Below are 14,371 nucleotides of genomic sequence, written 5' to 3'. Positions count from 1 at the left end.
AAGAACATTTGCAAAATTGCAGGAAAAAATCCGATTTGTGATCTTTAAACCTAAAACAAAATCCTTATTAAATGCATGTTTTTGTACTAAAGTCTCAGTAGAAATACCGCAGATGCCCGCTGCCATGTTTGGTATGTATCAATAAAGTTATATGTAAGAAAAAAAAATTCATTTCCGATCAGTCACGTGACGTTTTGTGGCGACGCCCTGTTGAGTGGTTGGGCCAGGGAAACATACCGCGGACAACTACAACAACAACACGATAGACTGTGTGATGTGCGTTTACATCCCCAATTTTAACGTCGTTTTGTTGGAGTGTTGGTGTGACAGTAACATGTCAGCAGTTGCACATATGTTGATGAACTACACGCAGTAGTATCGCGCTCACCAGGTCGACTCTGGACTCGAGATGTGTTACTGCACGATGTTCGTGTTGCTTTTGACACTCGGTATCGCTCTCTGTACCGGTAAGTGAAAAGCCCCAAAAAAGTTATTTCTCCTCCTTTGAAAATGACTTTAACCCTCATCAGTGTTGGATGTGAACTATGTGTAACACAGTTTTGAGGCACACGTTTTATATTGCTGTATTTATTCATATAAAGGTCAAATGTGTAATCATTTAGAATGATTTATTTATTTGTAGGAGCATACCACCAATAGTATGTGCATGAATAACTGTGTCAAAATTATAATGGTTTGGCTTGTGGAACCTCAGAAAAAGCTTTGAATATGTGCCTCAGGCAAGGGGCTTGTTTTATAGAGGCCACCGGCTATTACAGCAGCCAGGACAGTCAACCCAGCCTGTGCATGCATTTCATGTTTGTGTGTAAACTAGTGCTGGACGGTGTACTGTGTATACCACAAGACAGGTGAAAAATGGAACGTGTTGTAGCAAAACACTGTTCAATGGGGGAGCCTTTTCACTGCTGCACCACACATGCTAATGGTCTTAGCTGAAGAAGTAACTGTGGTAGTAACTGCAGCAATGAACACTTTACTCTACCAACTCGGCACAAAACGCATATTCGTGGTTTATGTGTGTTTATAGGTCACATCTTCAGGCTTCACAGGCTTTCAGGTGTGTTTATTATCGTTGGTGAACATGTTAAAAACAGTCATGTCATCAGATTGCCTGTAGGTTGTGCTGAAAAAGAGGATGTAAGATATTCTATATTGCACATTCTTATAGCCTCTGTATATGTTTTAACATAGTAATGGAAAAAAAGCAGCCTAACTGTTCTGTGTTCTAAGGGTTAAGAGTACCAATAATGTATGCAGATGGCTGCAAACACACATTCAACTGTACCTCTATCTTGCTGGAGCACATGAATAAGAAAGATTATATTTATACAGTTATATAAATGTTTGGTCATACTACCCAGCACTAGTGTAAACAGTAGCTTACCCCACAAATGAAAAAGAACAAACAATGTTTCTGGTATGAACAGACCACCACAGTTCTCTTAGGACTGGGTTGTACTTGCAGAGAGCCATTTGTATTTCTGCATGGGCATTCACGTTGGTGGTTCCTTTTATTCTAAAATGAGTGTCCGTGGCCAGCCTTTAACACATGCATACTAATTTCACATTCCACTTAAGAAGCTGCAATTTCTCACCAGGAGTTTTATTATTGTTTTTATAGCTATGTAGGGATTAACAGTCAAATTCACAGTATTGTTACTGGTCAAAATCACTGAATTGTTTATCAAATCAATTAAACATTAATCCTGTAAACCCTGATAATCACGAAAATGCCTCACTAATCACAAACTATGTGTTGTAAAGCGAGACCTGCCCCATCACTGTCATATAAACAAAACATGAGTGACTGCCACATTTGCCGGCTACGCTGTTGCATCATTGTTTTTAAAATGGCTGATTATAGCTTGGAGGTATGCATCAGTGCAAATGTGTCATTTACAATTTAGTTGTTTTTGAAAGTGTAAAAAGACAAAAACCAAAGGTTTGTGATGTCGTATCAGACAAGAAAAAGTCTGATACGGCTTTGAAAAAGGGGTTGGGGTTATATTATGAGTACTCGTACTTTTAACATGTGCTTTCTTGTTTTGTTTTGTTGTCAAGCATACTTACTCATAAAAGATCCAAATTTGTCCTCATATGTTGGTGGTATTTTGTGAGCTGTGTGCGCATTCATTTAAAACTTATTCTAAAACTTTTTTTTTTTTAAAGAATAACGAACAGGAATGGTGCATCAGCTATCTGATGATTTAACATTTATTCATTGGGTTTGTGTGTCTTTTGTCTGTTGAACTTCCTCTCTAGGCTATGAGACTGATAATGTGAATTATGGCGACCAATTCAGGATAAGGCTGTCTTATAGAGCCCACACGCTGACGTTTTTCCGTGATGGCAACACAGATGGGACCATCCTGTGGAGCCGTTACAATTCTGCAGACACTGAGAGAAGGGGGAACAAGATTGGTGTCTACTATATAATAGATAAATCAACCCCACGGGACAGTGGCAGGTATGAAGTAAGGGATAAAAATGGCGACCTTCTGTCCGAAAAGTCAATTTATGTAAACGGTGAGTATCCCACATGGTTTTCAGTTGAAATGAAGTTCAAATTGTGTTTAATGTGTAGTAGAGTGTAAGACTTGGTAGATTTGGTACCTTTGGACAAATACTTTTTCCCCTGATCACAGCTTTTGTGCCAAGCTAAGCAAAAAGAAAGCAAATAAATCTATTTCCCACAATGTCATCTACTCTACATCAGTTTCTCTAACCTGCTGTGCTATGGCAAAACTAGAACTAAAACTAGAAAATGTTGTTGTAACCCTCTGCTTTGTGCATCTTCTCTTCTAGCAATCACAAGGACCATTCAACTGACAGCTCATGAGGAATTCCGCTTCAATTTTAATCTAGAACAAGACTCCTGTAACATAAAATTTAAACCATTAAGTCAATATGAAGAGTTTGTTTTAGTTGTTAGAGGCAGACTGCGGAGGGTTATATATAACGATATCTGTGAAGAGCTTAGATTTTTGCCACCATGTGAGGTTTTCTATGAGGAAGTCATAAAGTCATGCGAAGGATACTTTGAGGTCCATGACAATGATGACAACCTGGCTTGGCGGTTGGAACTGAATGTTGAGTGTAAGTATCTTCTCTGTTTTTTATAATTAGAGTGAGCTTGTAAGAAATATCTTTTATATTTTTTTATATTCTGTGATTTGTTTTAGCTTTGACTTGGTCTTACACTTGCTGTGCCTATTTGCCATGATCTACAGATTAATAGGTCTCTAACTAATAATTATTTCTACTATCAAATATTTTCTGAAAAAAATACTGTCCTGGCATCAGCCAATTTGGACATTCTAGCTCAATAAATCAATTACAGAGATTTTGGGTGATAACATTTCTGTCAGCTGACAAACTGGTAAAGACAAACGTTTTTTGTTTTTTTTCAGCTCCCGATTTTGATGCTTTTGATGTAAACTCCGTCATTTTTCCCACTGTCATTCCCGGTGTCATAATTGCCTGCTGTTGTTGTTTGAGGCGCCTATGCTGCAAGAAAAGCTCCAAAAAGGACAAACCGGTAAAGCCATCAGATATACTTTACAATGTCTGTGTGTGCAAAAAGGAAAAACGTATGCTGTTGAAACCATATGTTTCTCATTCTGTTTATGTTTTACCCCAACTGCAGAACGAAAATGAACCTGTTCTGTTGAGGAGGACTGATTTCAGTGAACACTCTGAGACGCCATACCCAGCTCAGCCTAATGCTTCAACTGGCCCACTGGTAATGTCTTACACCTCACCTCAAGTGACCTTGTGTAGACCTGGTATTAACATCTGTTTTGAAAGATCTGATAAAAAGTATTATGTATGAGTATTCACATCTGGTAATAAACTGTTATTGGATCCCCCTTTACTGTATGCTGATGCACACATGCCCTTTATTTTCACAAGGACAAAAGTGTGTTTTCATTTATTCTTACTGTACAAAGGTGTCTGCGGTGTGTCTGTACAAGCGACAGGTAGAAAGAGAGGACATAGAGTCGGGAGGAGCTGGGTGAATCAAAGCTCAATTCCCACTGCTGCAACATGAAAAACATTGTTACTAACTGGGAAAAGAATCCTTGAGGCGATCAGTGTATATATTGTGGTGATGGCTACAAATGAATCAGTGTGGGTGCTGAGACGTGTGCTAAGAAATTTGGTTTCTCTGTGAAACTGTAGCATCTTTATTACATTCCGAGGACGCATTTGCATTCACACCTGTTAAAGAATATGACCACATTCCCAGATCACCTTTAAATGTGGTTTGAGTGCGTTCGATACCGGGTCTAAACAGGGTCAGAAATGTTCTTCTGTCTTATTGTTTCAGCAGTGGAGCTCTGGTAGTAGGATAACTTTGTGGCAGCCATTTTGACAGATCACAGTAGGAAAAGCACAGTTGTAAATAATCAAATGCTTGATGGCAAGACTTCCATGCATTTTCTTCAGGATACTATGTTTGCATTTAAAAATGCATTAATTCTGCTACAGATGTGCTTGTGAACCACCGACTTAGGAATCGTTTGCCTGAAGTGATAATGAAGTTGAGCTGAATCAGAAGTTGATTCCCTAACCCTAACCAATACTTAAATGCCCGCCAGTCAAAGTACACCTATATCCTTGAACCTTTACTTCTTCCACAATCAGAAAAGCAGCAAATGTTGTGGCTGATGAGAAGTAATCAGGTATAATAATTGCATTTACAAATGTGTCAGTTTTTGTCCGGCCATATTAAAAGCCTGGCCATTTTCAAACAGAAATGGAGCCACCAGTGTTTTTCGGGCTCAATGGGTGTATCCAAAGCAGAATGTATACTTTTTTCAAACAAAATTTGAGTAGTGTGGATGTAGCGCCAAAGTGTATGTTCACTCAGTGTCACACAGTTCTGACCATCGTTAATGTCATTGGCAACACCTGTGCTTTTCATGTTAAAACGTCACAGATCCTGTGTTGAAAAACTCCCAGTCTTTTACCTCTTAGCAATTCAAATGGAATGTCTGTTTGCTCTGCAGATACACAACCCTCCTGTGAACGTACCACCTGCATATTCTGAGGTTTGCTACCACACACACACACACACACACACACACACAGTGCAGTAATATTTTCATCTCCTAAGCATTGACCAAAGACCATCCTTGGTTTAGATGATCAGCATCATTATCAGCATGATCTACAGTTTGCTGCTTCTTAATGATTCTATGTTAATTAGACCAAGATCTGCGTTGTTAATAAATGAATAATATTAAAAAAACAAAACAAGTAAATCTCCTGGAGAAATGCATTGGGGTTGTAGTTGTAGTGGCTATAATCACTATTGTTAGAGAAATTACAAAGACAAAGTGTGGGATTTGTTTGCTTCTCCAGCTTTAACACATTACATCGGTCAACACTGTCACTTCATCTGTTTTGAAGTAGAATTGACTTGTTTCAACATTTGACAGTTTTTTTGGAAATCCTTATGTATGTATATGCTTATTATGTACTGTGGCACTCAGAGACTTCATTCTGGTGACATACATATCTGTGTTTCTCTCGCCAGGTTTCAGCTCCCAATGTCCCTCCCTCCTATGCTCCCACTGTCCCTCCGCCATATGCTCCCACTGTCCCGGTGTCCTATGATCCCACTGTCCCTCCCTCCGATGCTCCCACCGTCCCCGTCTCCTTCACTCCCACTGTCCCTCCCTCCTTTGCTCCCACTGTCCCGATCTCCTTCGCTCCCACTCTTCCTTCCTCCTCTGAGTATGAGCCACGCTTTGAACTGAAGAGTTTTACCCTTTCCTCTTACTCCCCTCTCAGTTCAGACTCAACTGAGGGCGGTGTCTATCATTCAGACAAGCTGAACTTCTGAAAACCTTAAAATTTAATGGTGCACTCAAACTGGTCAACTTTCACATTAGCGTTATGTTAAAAAACAACAACAACTTTTTTATTAGAAAGTGACTATACACTGATACAACTACACTCATGGATAGTATATTAATACACCTTTAGAAAATAGTATGCACTGTACCTTTAAACAAATATAGCATGAGTGCAGTCTTTTGCCTCTACACAAACATTTTTTTTGTATCGTTCATGTTAAGTTAACCAGCTGTTGATGAATCATCTTGTTCAACCATCAGCAAAATGTGAAACTTGTCTTTCTTCACTCAGACAGTTAATCAGTTACCTACACTGGAAGCAGATTCCGTGATGTTTCACTCTGTAGGCACCTGAAAACAAACAAGGAGAACAAGTGAGGACCACATTTTTCTATCTGCTTTAGTGCCGTTTATTTGAGTTCAGTGTCAACATTCGAAGCCTTCATAAGCCACATGTGACGAACAGAGCATGAGACCTTCTACTCAGAGGCATAGGTTAGAGATTTTCAGAGTACGTTGTGCCTTATGAGTCTCACTTAGCGTCATTTTTAAATGCCTTTCAGTTCCATGTAACACTAAGTGAATCGTTTTCTTATGCAGTCCCGTCAGCAACACAACTATTCAATACAGCCAACTTGACTGAAAACCTTTCAGGGAAGACAAAGTAAAGCTAAATGTTTGTTCATATTTGTATAAAACTGCAGTACACCACTTGCTCAGGCCACACACACATAACAATGTTTTTTTTTTAAAAGGTTTTATATTGTTTTACAACTATAAACATATCACGTGCCACAGTTGCCTTCTTTGTGAAGTTTTTCACTCTAGAGTAACAAAGTGGCATTATTATACCTCTGCGTGCTATCCATATTGTGTTTTTAAATGCAGTATTTCAAGTGTATAACCAAACATGAACATGCTGCTCACAGGTTTGACTGTGGCTCTAACTGCATCCTTTTTTTTTTTTGCATGTTTCTTTCCTCTTTCGTTATATTCTAACACAACTGTAGCGCCGTATTTAGAGTTTTAAATGTGATATATGTCATAAAAGTGATGGTACACCTCTCAAAAAAGTCTCGACCGGAGGTTAAGACAGAGGATCTGCAGTGGAGATGCATTAAAATAGCTGTCTAAAAGTGGACACGAGGACATACTGGAAGACATCCTGGAGTGGATACTTTTCTCCCGGGAGGGAGTCACTTTGTTGGTGGATATTTAAAATATATTATGTTTTTATGGTTGATTGTTACCGTGTTGTTTCCTATCATGTACAGAACAAAGTGTAATGCTGGGTAAAAGTGAATCATGCTCATACAATTTTTGAAATGGCATTACAGTAACTGTCTAACACATTTGTGTAAGTATGTAGTTGTTTTATATGTAGTTCTCTTGTGAATGTTTTTGTTTGCAGATAATGCAATTTGTTGTTAGAACAATATTTGGAGTTGGTAAAGTCTTGTGTTTGTGTCATGTCCTATTTGGACACTATATCAAGTGCATTAAACCTAATAATAGACCACTGTATGGTTTGACTTTGTGTTTTTTTCCTCAGTGTTCACACCACTTAAAGCACCACTTGTCCAGCGTGTCACCTCACAGCCAGAAGTTGATCAGAGCATGTTTAATTCCTTACGACATACCAACTGGCGCACCGAGGAAACAGAGCAGAAATACGACTGCTTTGTGTGCTGTTAAAAAAAACCCAATGCCACACATCTGAGAAAATAACTCACACACTTTCCACACCCCAAGATACTAAAGTTTATACCACTGTAAAATGTACGTCTCTTCACTCACATCTACTCACACCCTGACTCATTTTGACATTAAGATTTTCAAAAATCATCTTTTTGCATCGTTGTCTATTGTCACCCCGGTGGTAACACTGAGGCTACACAGCCAATTTCACAGTGGATCCTGGTCCACTTGGCACTCCACCACAGCTTACTGCTGCACGATGAGTGAGCAGGCATGATCATTCTGGCACCAAGGCAGAGATTTTATAGTTGGCTGGGATGGAAGTGGGGGAGGAATGGAGTAATAGTGGGTCATGTGAACAAAAAAAAACTTCCAGTGGAATGAGCACAGAGGAAGATGAACCGAAGATGCAGCCAACAGGTCACAGGTCAGCCTCGGGTGAGGGTCTCGAATTAACAGTCCAGTCAGAGAATCCTTAGAACACTTTGGTACATATACTTAACTATCCAACTACTATTGGATGGATTGCAATTAAATGGTCTGTATTTATATAGCTTTTCTGGTCTTGGTGACCACTCGAAGCTTTACGCGACAGCTTTGCCATTCACTCTTACACTTTCTATGTGCAGCGCATTTTCTATCACTCATCTTTCACACATTCACACACTGCCTGGCACAGCCACCAGGAGCAACGTGGGGTTAAATGTGTTGCCCAAGGACACATTGACATGTAGACTAGTGGAGCCAGGAATCAAACCCACAGCCTTCGAATTGAAAGGTGACTCACTCTACCACTGAGTTACCGTCGTAATTAAGTGGGCAAATAACTGAATCCTATGAACCCTTTTTCTTATAGAACATATGAGCACATGGTTCTCAGTGAATTGCAGGTGCACATTTTGGGTGCAGTGGTCAGTGCTGTCACTTCACAACAAGGTCACAGGTTTGAATCCTGGTTTGAACCAAGGCCTTTATGTTTAGAGTTACTTTGGTTGTCCCCATGTACACATTCAAGCTGTAAATGTGACTGTGAATGGCTGTCTGTGTTAAGCTGGTGACCTGTCCAGCATGTACCATGTCAGCTGGCATTGTCTCCAGGAATACGCGTACCTTTTTTGTCAGAGAGGCCGTTCCGTCCACACAGAGACAGCGTTTTAGAGGACCTGAAACGGTATTTTTTTGAAAACACCTCACAGGGTCGGAAAATCTCAAAATGCTGGCCTCACGTTTCCGTGTAGACAGCGAATACAATACTTTAGGAAAACGATATTAATCCCAGTTCTCTCTTGCCTTGTCATTCATTGTCTTGTGTTTGGAGAGTGGTTGTTTTACCAACAACTGTCAATGAGAAGTAACTAAAGTCAGCCTGAAAAGACTAGTAGTTTTCACACATGGGGGAGAAAAAATAAAGAGAGGAGAAAACAAAACCTATTTTTACTTGAATAAACAAAACAGATCAGTGATTGTTCCACACACACAGTCTGCTGCACTGAACATCCACAGCTCGTTCCTGTCTGTGACTCCGTTTATGTGCGGTGTGTGTGTGTCTGTGACTTTGTGTGCGCGCGCTGCTCTGTCTGTTATTATCTAATGTTTACGTCTTTTCTGTTTGTGGTGTAGCATTACAGCACAACTACAGTCCTGTCATATGTACTAATCCGCCGTCTTTTTGAAAACGGCAAAGAAAAAGATTGTTTATGTTTCGTGGCAGAAGGGAAGCTGTAACATGCACCTTCACCAGTAGATGTTGCTAAAACCTACACACCGTACCTTTAAGGAAAACAGATTTATCACTCCTCATTAAAAATCCCAGAGATTACTTTATTTGCCTTAATAATTTGACACATTTAGAAACCATCAATGATACTATTTTCTTACAACACCACCAATCACCATTGTTTAGCGTGACTCCACAGCGCCCTCCCCCAACTCTATTCCCCTTTTCTCTTCTCCACTGCCTTCAGCCGGCTCTCCAGGAAACTCAGCCGCTGTTCCACCACACACGAATTTTCAGAGGCAGAAGAGAGAAGAGTCAACAGGGCACAAACCAGCACCAGGCCGGCCAGTCGAACCGCCGTGGTGTCTGCAGCGGCAGATTTGTCCATCACTATCAGTCCAAAAAACCACAGTGCCAAGACAGTTTTCACCACCCAGAACACACGTCTCATCACCGCAATCAGGAGACGGAGAACGATGGTCAGCACCCAGTAGCCAATGAGAGACAGGAGACCCCACTGGGCGAAGGCGGTCACACCCTCTGGGGTAAACCGGGGCAGCATGAGAGAAGCTGTGGAGGGAGAAAATCCAGATAAGTATTGTATTTTCTTAAACAACAAGGCTGTCTTTCTTTGTCATCCTTTGGCACAGGGATGAACAGGAGCAAACACTCCCACTTAAAAAAAGGGAGTGGCAGACAGATTAGCCTGAGGGATAGGAAGATCGCATATTTCCTTTCTACCCGAAACTTTCATTGCCACACATGCTCTCTCACAGCAGCAGACAATTTGCCAAAAGCAACACATGCGGGGGGAAAATAAACCGGTACCCACAGTCGAATCCTGTGACCCTGAGGATCTCAGCGACGTAAACTGCAATGACGTTGAGGCCGCTGGCAGCTCCCTCGGCCAGGACATGGATCACCATCTCGAAGAACTGAGGCAGAGTAGAGGAAGGGTGGAGAAATGTCTTAAGGTAGCAATGAAGAGAGGCAGCATTCTGATCACAAATAATCATACACATAGAAGACAGATGTGCAGGCAGACATGGTACCAGTTATACTACTCTCCTATCATGTGTCTCATGTTTACAGCATTGTTGGTAAGAACCATGTGGTTAAATTAAAGAGGGGGAACTCTTGTAGACAGTAAGTGCTGCTGAGGTGCAACTATTGGGAGAAGAAGTGTTGTATTGTTGATCTGGACAAACAGCCGTTTCATGCGAGTGACAGCTGGACAGAGTCCCTCTCTATATCTGTACAACCTCTTTTCACCTCCCCCAAATCTCTCTCTCTCTCTCACACACACACACACACACACACACACACACACAGAGAAAGAGAGAGAGAGAGAGAACAGCCTTGCCAGGCAAGGTCAAGGGTATAGTCTTTTTCTTATCTGCACCTGTTGCACTACCCACTGGCACAAACAGTACCAGAGTGTCCACTATGTCTGTCACATCATGAGGTAAACATACATGATCGCTTGGTTCTGTACGGCTCAATTTGACAAAGTGATAAACTTTGATGTCACACATACACAGAAGTTGTCATGCAGAGTTTGACAGATGTAAATGCAGCATTGCATATTGTTTTTCAGTGGCCCTGATGCTGTTTATGCTTCACAGCTGACCTGAGAAGTGTATTTTCAAAAACACCCACGGCAGGCTATGCATGCACTTGGAAAAAGTACTGAAATGTAAGGACATAACAATGTGCTGGGTGTAAGTATTGAAGAAAAGGTCATATAATGTTTGATAAAAAAAAAAAACCCCGATCAAAAAACAATATGAGGACCAAAGACAAATAACATTTTCTACTGACAGCTCTCACTAAATGAATTACGGATCAAAAACCAGGCCCTGGCTGCCAGGAATCTTGGAGAAATGTTGCTCTGTGACTTTAAGTTTACATTTCACTGAGAGCTGTCAGAGGAAAGTCTGCAAGTTATTCGTAATGTGCTGGTCTTTTGTCTTGAGGACATTTTGTTGACCTCAATTTAAACTGGTGTTTTTCACTGGTGAAACAAGGATGTCACCAAACTCACTGAAAAGTACTGTAGTTTCTCATGCACACGTATGCTTACAGAAACACTCTCTGCATCAACTACACCTGCATGAGTTAAACAGGTCACAGAACTCTGTTTAAGGGACCATGTCAGGCTTGAACAGACATGAAAGACACTGGAGACATTTCTTACCATGGCCACCGTATAGACGTTCTCCTGACCAAGAAATGACTCAAGAAACAACACTGCACTCTGGGGAAAAGTGAGCCACAGCAGGGGGAGTGTGTGTGTGAGAGAGAGATGATGATAGGTGACAAGGACACATGGATTTAAGGAGACCAGAAATTAGGGCAGAAAATGTGACGGGATCAGGAGAGGGATTAACAAGTTGAGGAATGTGTGTAGGCAGAGTAGTGGAGGCAAAAATTAGAGACACAGTTAATAAGCACTGATCAAGAATAGTGACAGAGCAAGCAAAGAAGTTAGAACACAGTATATTTACAGTTAAAGAAAAGAAAGGTTAAGTCACTTCCTGGTGCAGAGAGATTAGACTGGTGGTGCATTCACTATTAATCAATTACTGAATTTAGTTTGATAATCAATCAATTAATTGGCTTGATTTTTTTTAAAAGCTTTTTAAATGAGAAACTATTTTGGTTTCTTTGCACCAAATATCAAATAATTACTGTATTTGTATATACCATTTTTCTGGCATTTTACAGAGACAATATGTAAGCCGATCAATCGATATATATAATGATCAACAAGTCAGTCGTTAATTGCTTCCCCAGACTGGTGTACCTCAGCCACTGAGCGCACCACGCCGGTTCCCAGCACGGACTCCGTGTATCGTTGGATCTCCTTACAGGTTCCCGTGATCAGAGAGAGGAGGGTGACCGCCGGTGGCTTCTCTCCGGTCGGATGGGCCTGTTCAGCTTCAGCTCCCTGCCAGCTCATAGTCAAGGCAAGCACCAAGACGGCGAAGAAAAGCCGAGCCCCGGCGCATCCACTGCGCCCGGAACTAGGCGCGCAAAAACGCATCGTTGTTGGTCTAGCGTGTAAAAAAAAAATCTGGTAAAAGGTTAAAGCTGCAGTCTAGAGCCGGTTTGATTAGCTCGGGTTCAATGACTCATTCAGAAATTGTAAATCAAAGGCTTAAAAATGGCTCCTGTTGGAAGGAATCAGAGCGCATCGCGTTTTTAAACCAACATGCTGTTCACACAACCGAGAAACAAGATAAAAAAGTTATCAAGGCAAAGTGGCAAATTAGATTAAACGTGTTGGTAGAGAGGCAAACAAATCAGAAATGATCTCAGTATTTAATTTTAAACTAAGGCAGACACTCCGGATGACGCTCCTCGTGCAGCGTTTACACTGTTACGGGCTATATTTGGTAATAAGACGTTAAAGGCTTAACTCCAACTGTGCCGAAGATATTTAAGGATTCACGAAAGTGGAAGCTGTTTATTATAATAAAGAACATATCCTGATCGATGTCTCCACTGGTTGCTCTCTATTGACGCGTAAAAAATAAAAAAAAATAAAAAGGAGGCGACGCTGCTGGGCACGAGTCTCACTTCTGCTCTGAGCTCCACAAAAACACTCTCTGCTCTGCTTCTCCCTTCTCCACGAGCATCAACAGAACTGAGGCGCTCTGATGTATTGTGTTGCACAAAAAGCCCTTGTCGCAGCTCCCGTGTGGCACTCCTTTCCTTCAAGCGTTTCTGAAGACTAGCCTGACCGCTCTGCGAACAAAAACGTCAAAGAGGAGGAGGAGGAGGAGGAGGAAGGCGGTGTGTGCCAGGATGAACACTGATCTGCACACTGGGATTTGTAGTCTCACACACCAGGTCAACTGTAACTTACTCCCATCACTGAAAGAGTCCCAGAGAGCATTACTATGATGATTGGCCTTAAAGCCTAAATATTCTTCTAAGGAAACGAATGTGGTACTGTGGAACTTTGATGTTATTAATAGTTCTATTTTATTAGATAAAGGCCACCGTGGACTCTTGATGGTCAGGGTACTAAAGTATAATCCGTATTTCTGACAAAACCAAAATACGAAAATACGGAAACAGCAACTCCTTTTTTGTATTGAACCAAAAAACAAAACCAAATAACGGCCCAAGTTTGGTTTTTGCAAATTCCTTTTTTCGTTTTTTGTTTCCCATTTATTAATATGACGGCGGACAGACCGGAAGTGGAAGTGGCATGTAACAACCTCAAAATAAAAGTAGCCTGCTAACTTATTATCATGCATAATAAAGTAAAAAAAAAAAAAAGTTATTATCGCACACTATTATAGGCTACCGTTCTCTTTCTACAGCCATATATGGTTCACATTTATTTTAGTTAAGTGAAACTATAACAGCTGGTTGTTTTGGGAGAACGTGATACATTTTAGCTGAGTGTGTATGCACATTGTGGGAAAACCTTTACCCAAATTACATTCCCTGCCTAAATAAAGAGCATCTATAAAGTCCCCAACAGAGGTCCCCATCACGCACAGTCAAGACTGACACGGCTTCAAATCACAATATTAGTGTTAATAATCAATTAAAATGAGAACTTGTGAAGTTATGACTTCAGTGGTGATATTTAGCCACAGGGTGGCGCAGTTATTACATGAAAAAGTATAGTATGTCGTCCAAAGTCAGTCAAAAAGGTCACAGTATAGTATGTCGTCCAAAATCAGTCAAAAAAGTCATAGTATATAGTATGTCGTCCAAAATCACTCAAAAAAGTCATAGTATAGTATGTCGTCCAAAATCACTCAAAAGTCATATTATACTATGTCATCAAAGATCAAAAAGTCATAGTATATTATGTCGTCAAAATCATCAAAAAGTCATAGTCAAAAAGTCATAGTATAGTATGTCGTCCAAAATCAGTCAAAAAGTCATAGTATAGTATGTCGTCCAAAATCACCAAAAAGTCATAGTATATTATGTCGTCCAAAATCACCTAAAAAAGTCATAGTATAGTATGTTGTGCAAAATCAGTCAAAAAAAGTCATAGTATAATATGTTGTCCAAAATCACCTAAAAAAAGTCATAGTATAGT

The 14,371-nt window shown here is 40.5% G+C and overlaps 2 protein-coding genes across 3 annotated transcripts; one reads left to right on the top strand and one right to left on the bottom strand.

Moving 5' to 3' along the window:
- Positions 1 to 194: 194 nt before the first annotated feature.
- On the top strand, positions 195 to 7,409 carry LOC122778436. The gene is made up of 7 exons (XM_044040340.1): positions 195 to 467; positions 2,284 to 2,547; positions 2,827 to 3,117; positions 3,432 to 3,559; positions 3,668 to 3,763; positions 5,034 to 5,075; positions 5,564 to 7,409. The coding sequence occupies exons 1-7, from the start codon at positions 410 to 412 to the stop codon at positions 5,870 to 5,872; spliced, it is 1,188 nt and encodes a 395-aa protein (XP_043896275.1). The 5' UTR covers positions 195 to 409; the 3' UTR covers positions 5,873 to 7,409.
- Positions 7,410 to 9,383: 1,974 nt separating this feature from the next.
- si:dkey-74k8.3 (transmembrane protein 109) lies at positions 9,384 to 13,079 on the bottom strand. Of its 2 annotated transcripts, XM_044040351.1 has the most exons (4): positions 12,107 to 13,079; positions 11,498 to 11,557; positions 10,133 to 10,235; positions 9,384 to 9,870 (listed from the first exon to the last, which is right to left on the bottom strand). In XM_044040351.1, the coding sequence occupies exons 1-4, from the start codon at positions 12,344 to 12,346 to the stop codon at positions 9,515 to 9,517; spliced, it is 759 nt and encodes a 252-aa protein (XP_043896286.1). In that variant the 5' UTR covers positions 12,347 to 13,079; the 3' UTR covers positions 9,384 to 9,514. The 2 variants fall into 2 exon arrangements, with proteins under 2 accessions (XP_043896286.1, XP_043896287.1); XM_044040352.1 differs by lacking the exon at positions 11,498 to 11,557 and having other exon boundaries at positions 12,107 to 13,078.
- Positions 13,080 to 14,371: the final 1,292 nt, after the last annotated feature.

The sequence above is a fragment of the Solea senegalensis genome, linkage group LG12, assembly GCF_019176455.1.
Source record: "Solea senegalensis isolate Sse05_10M linkage group LG12, IFAPA_SoseM_1, whole genome shotgun sequence".
Lineage (NCBI taxonomy): Eukaryota > Metazoa > Chordata > Actinopteri > Pleuronectiformes > Soleidae > Solea > Solea senegalensis.
Note: the sequence above shows the minus strand (reverse complement) of the source record. Positions and strands in the feature narration are given on the sequence as shown.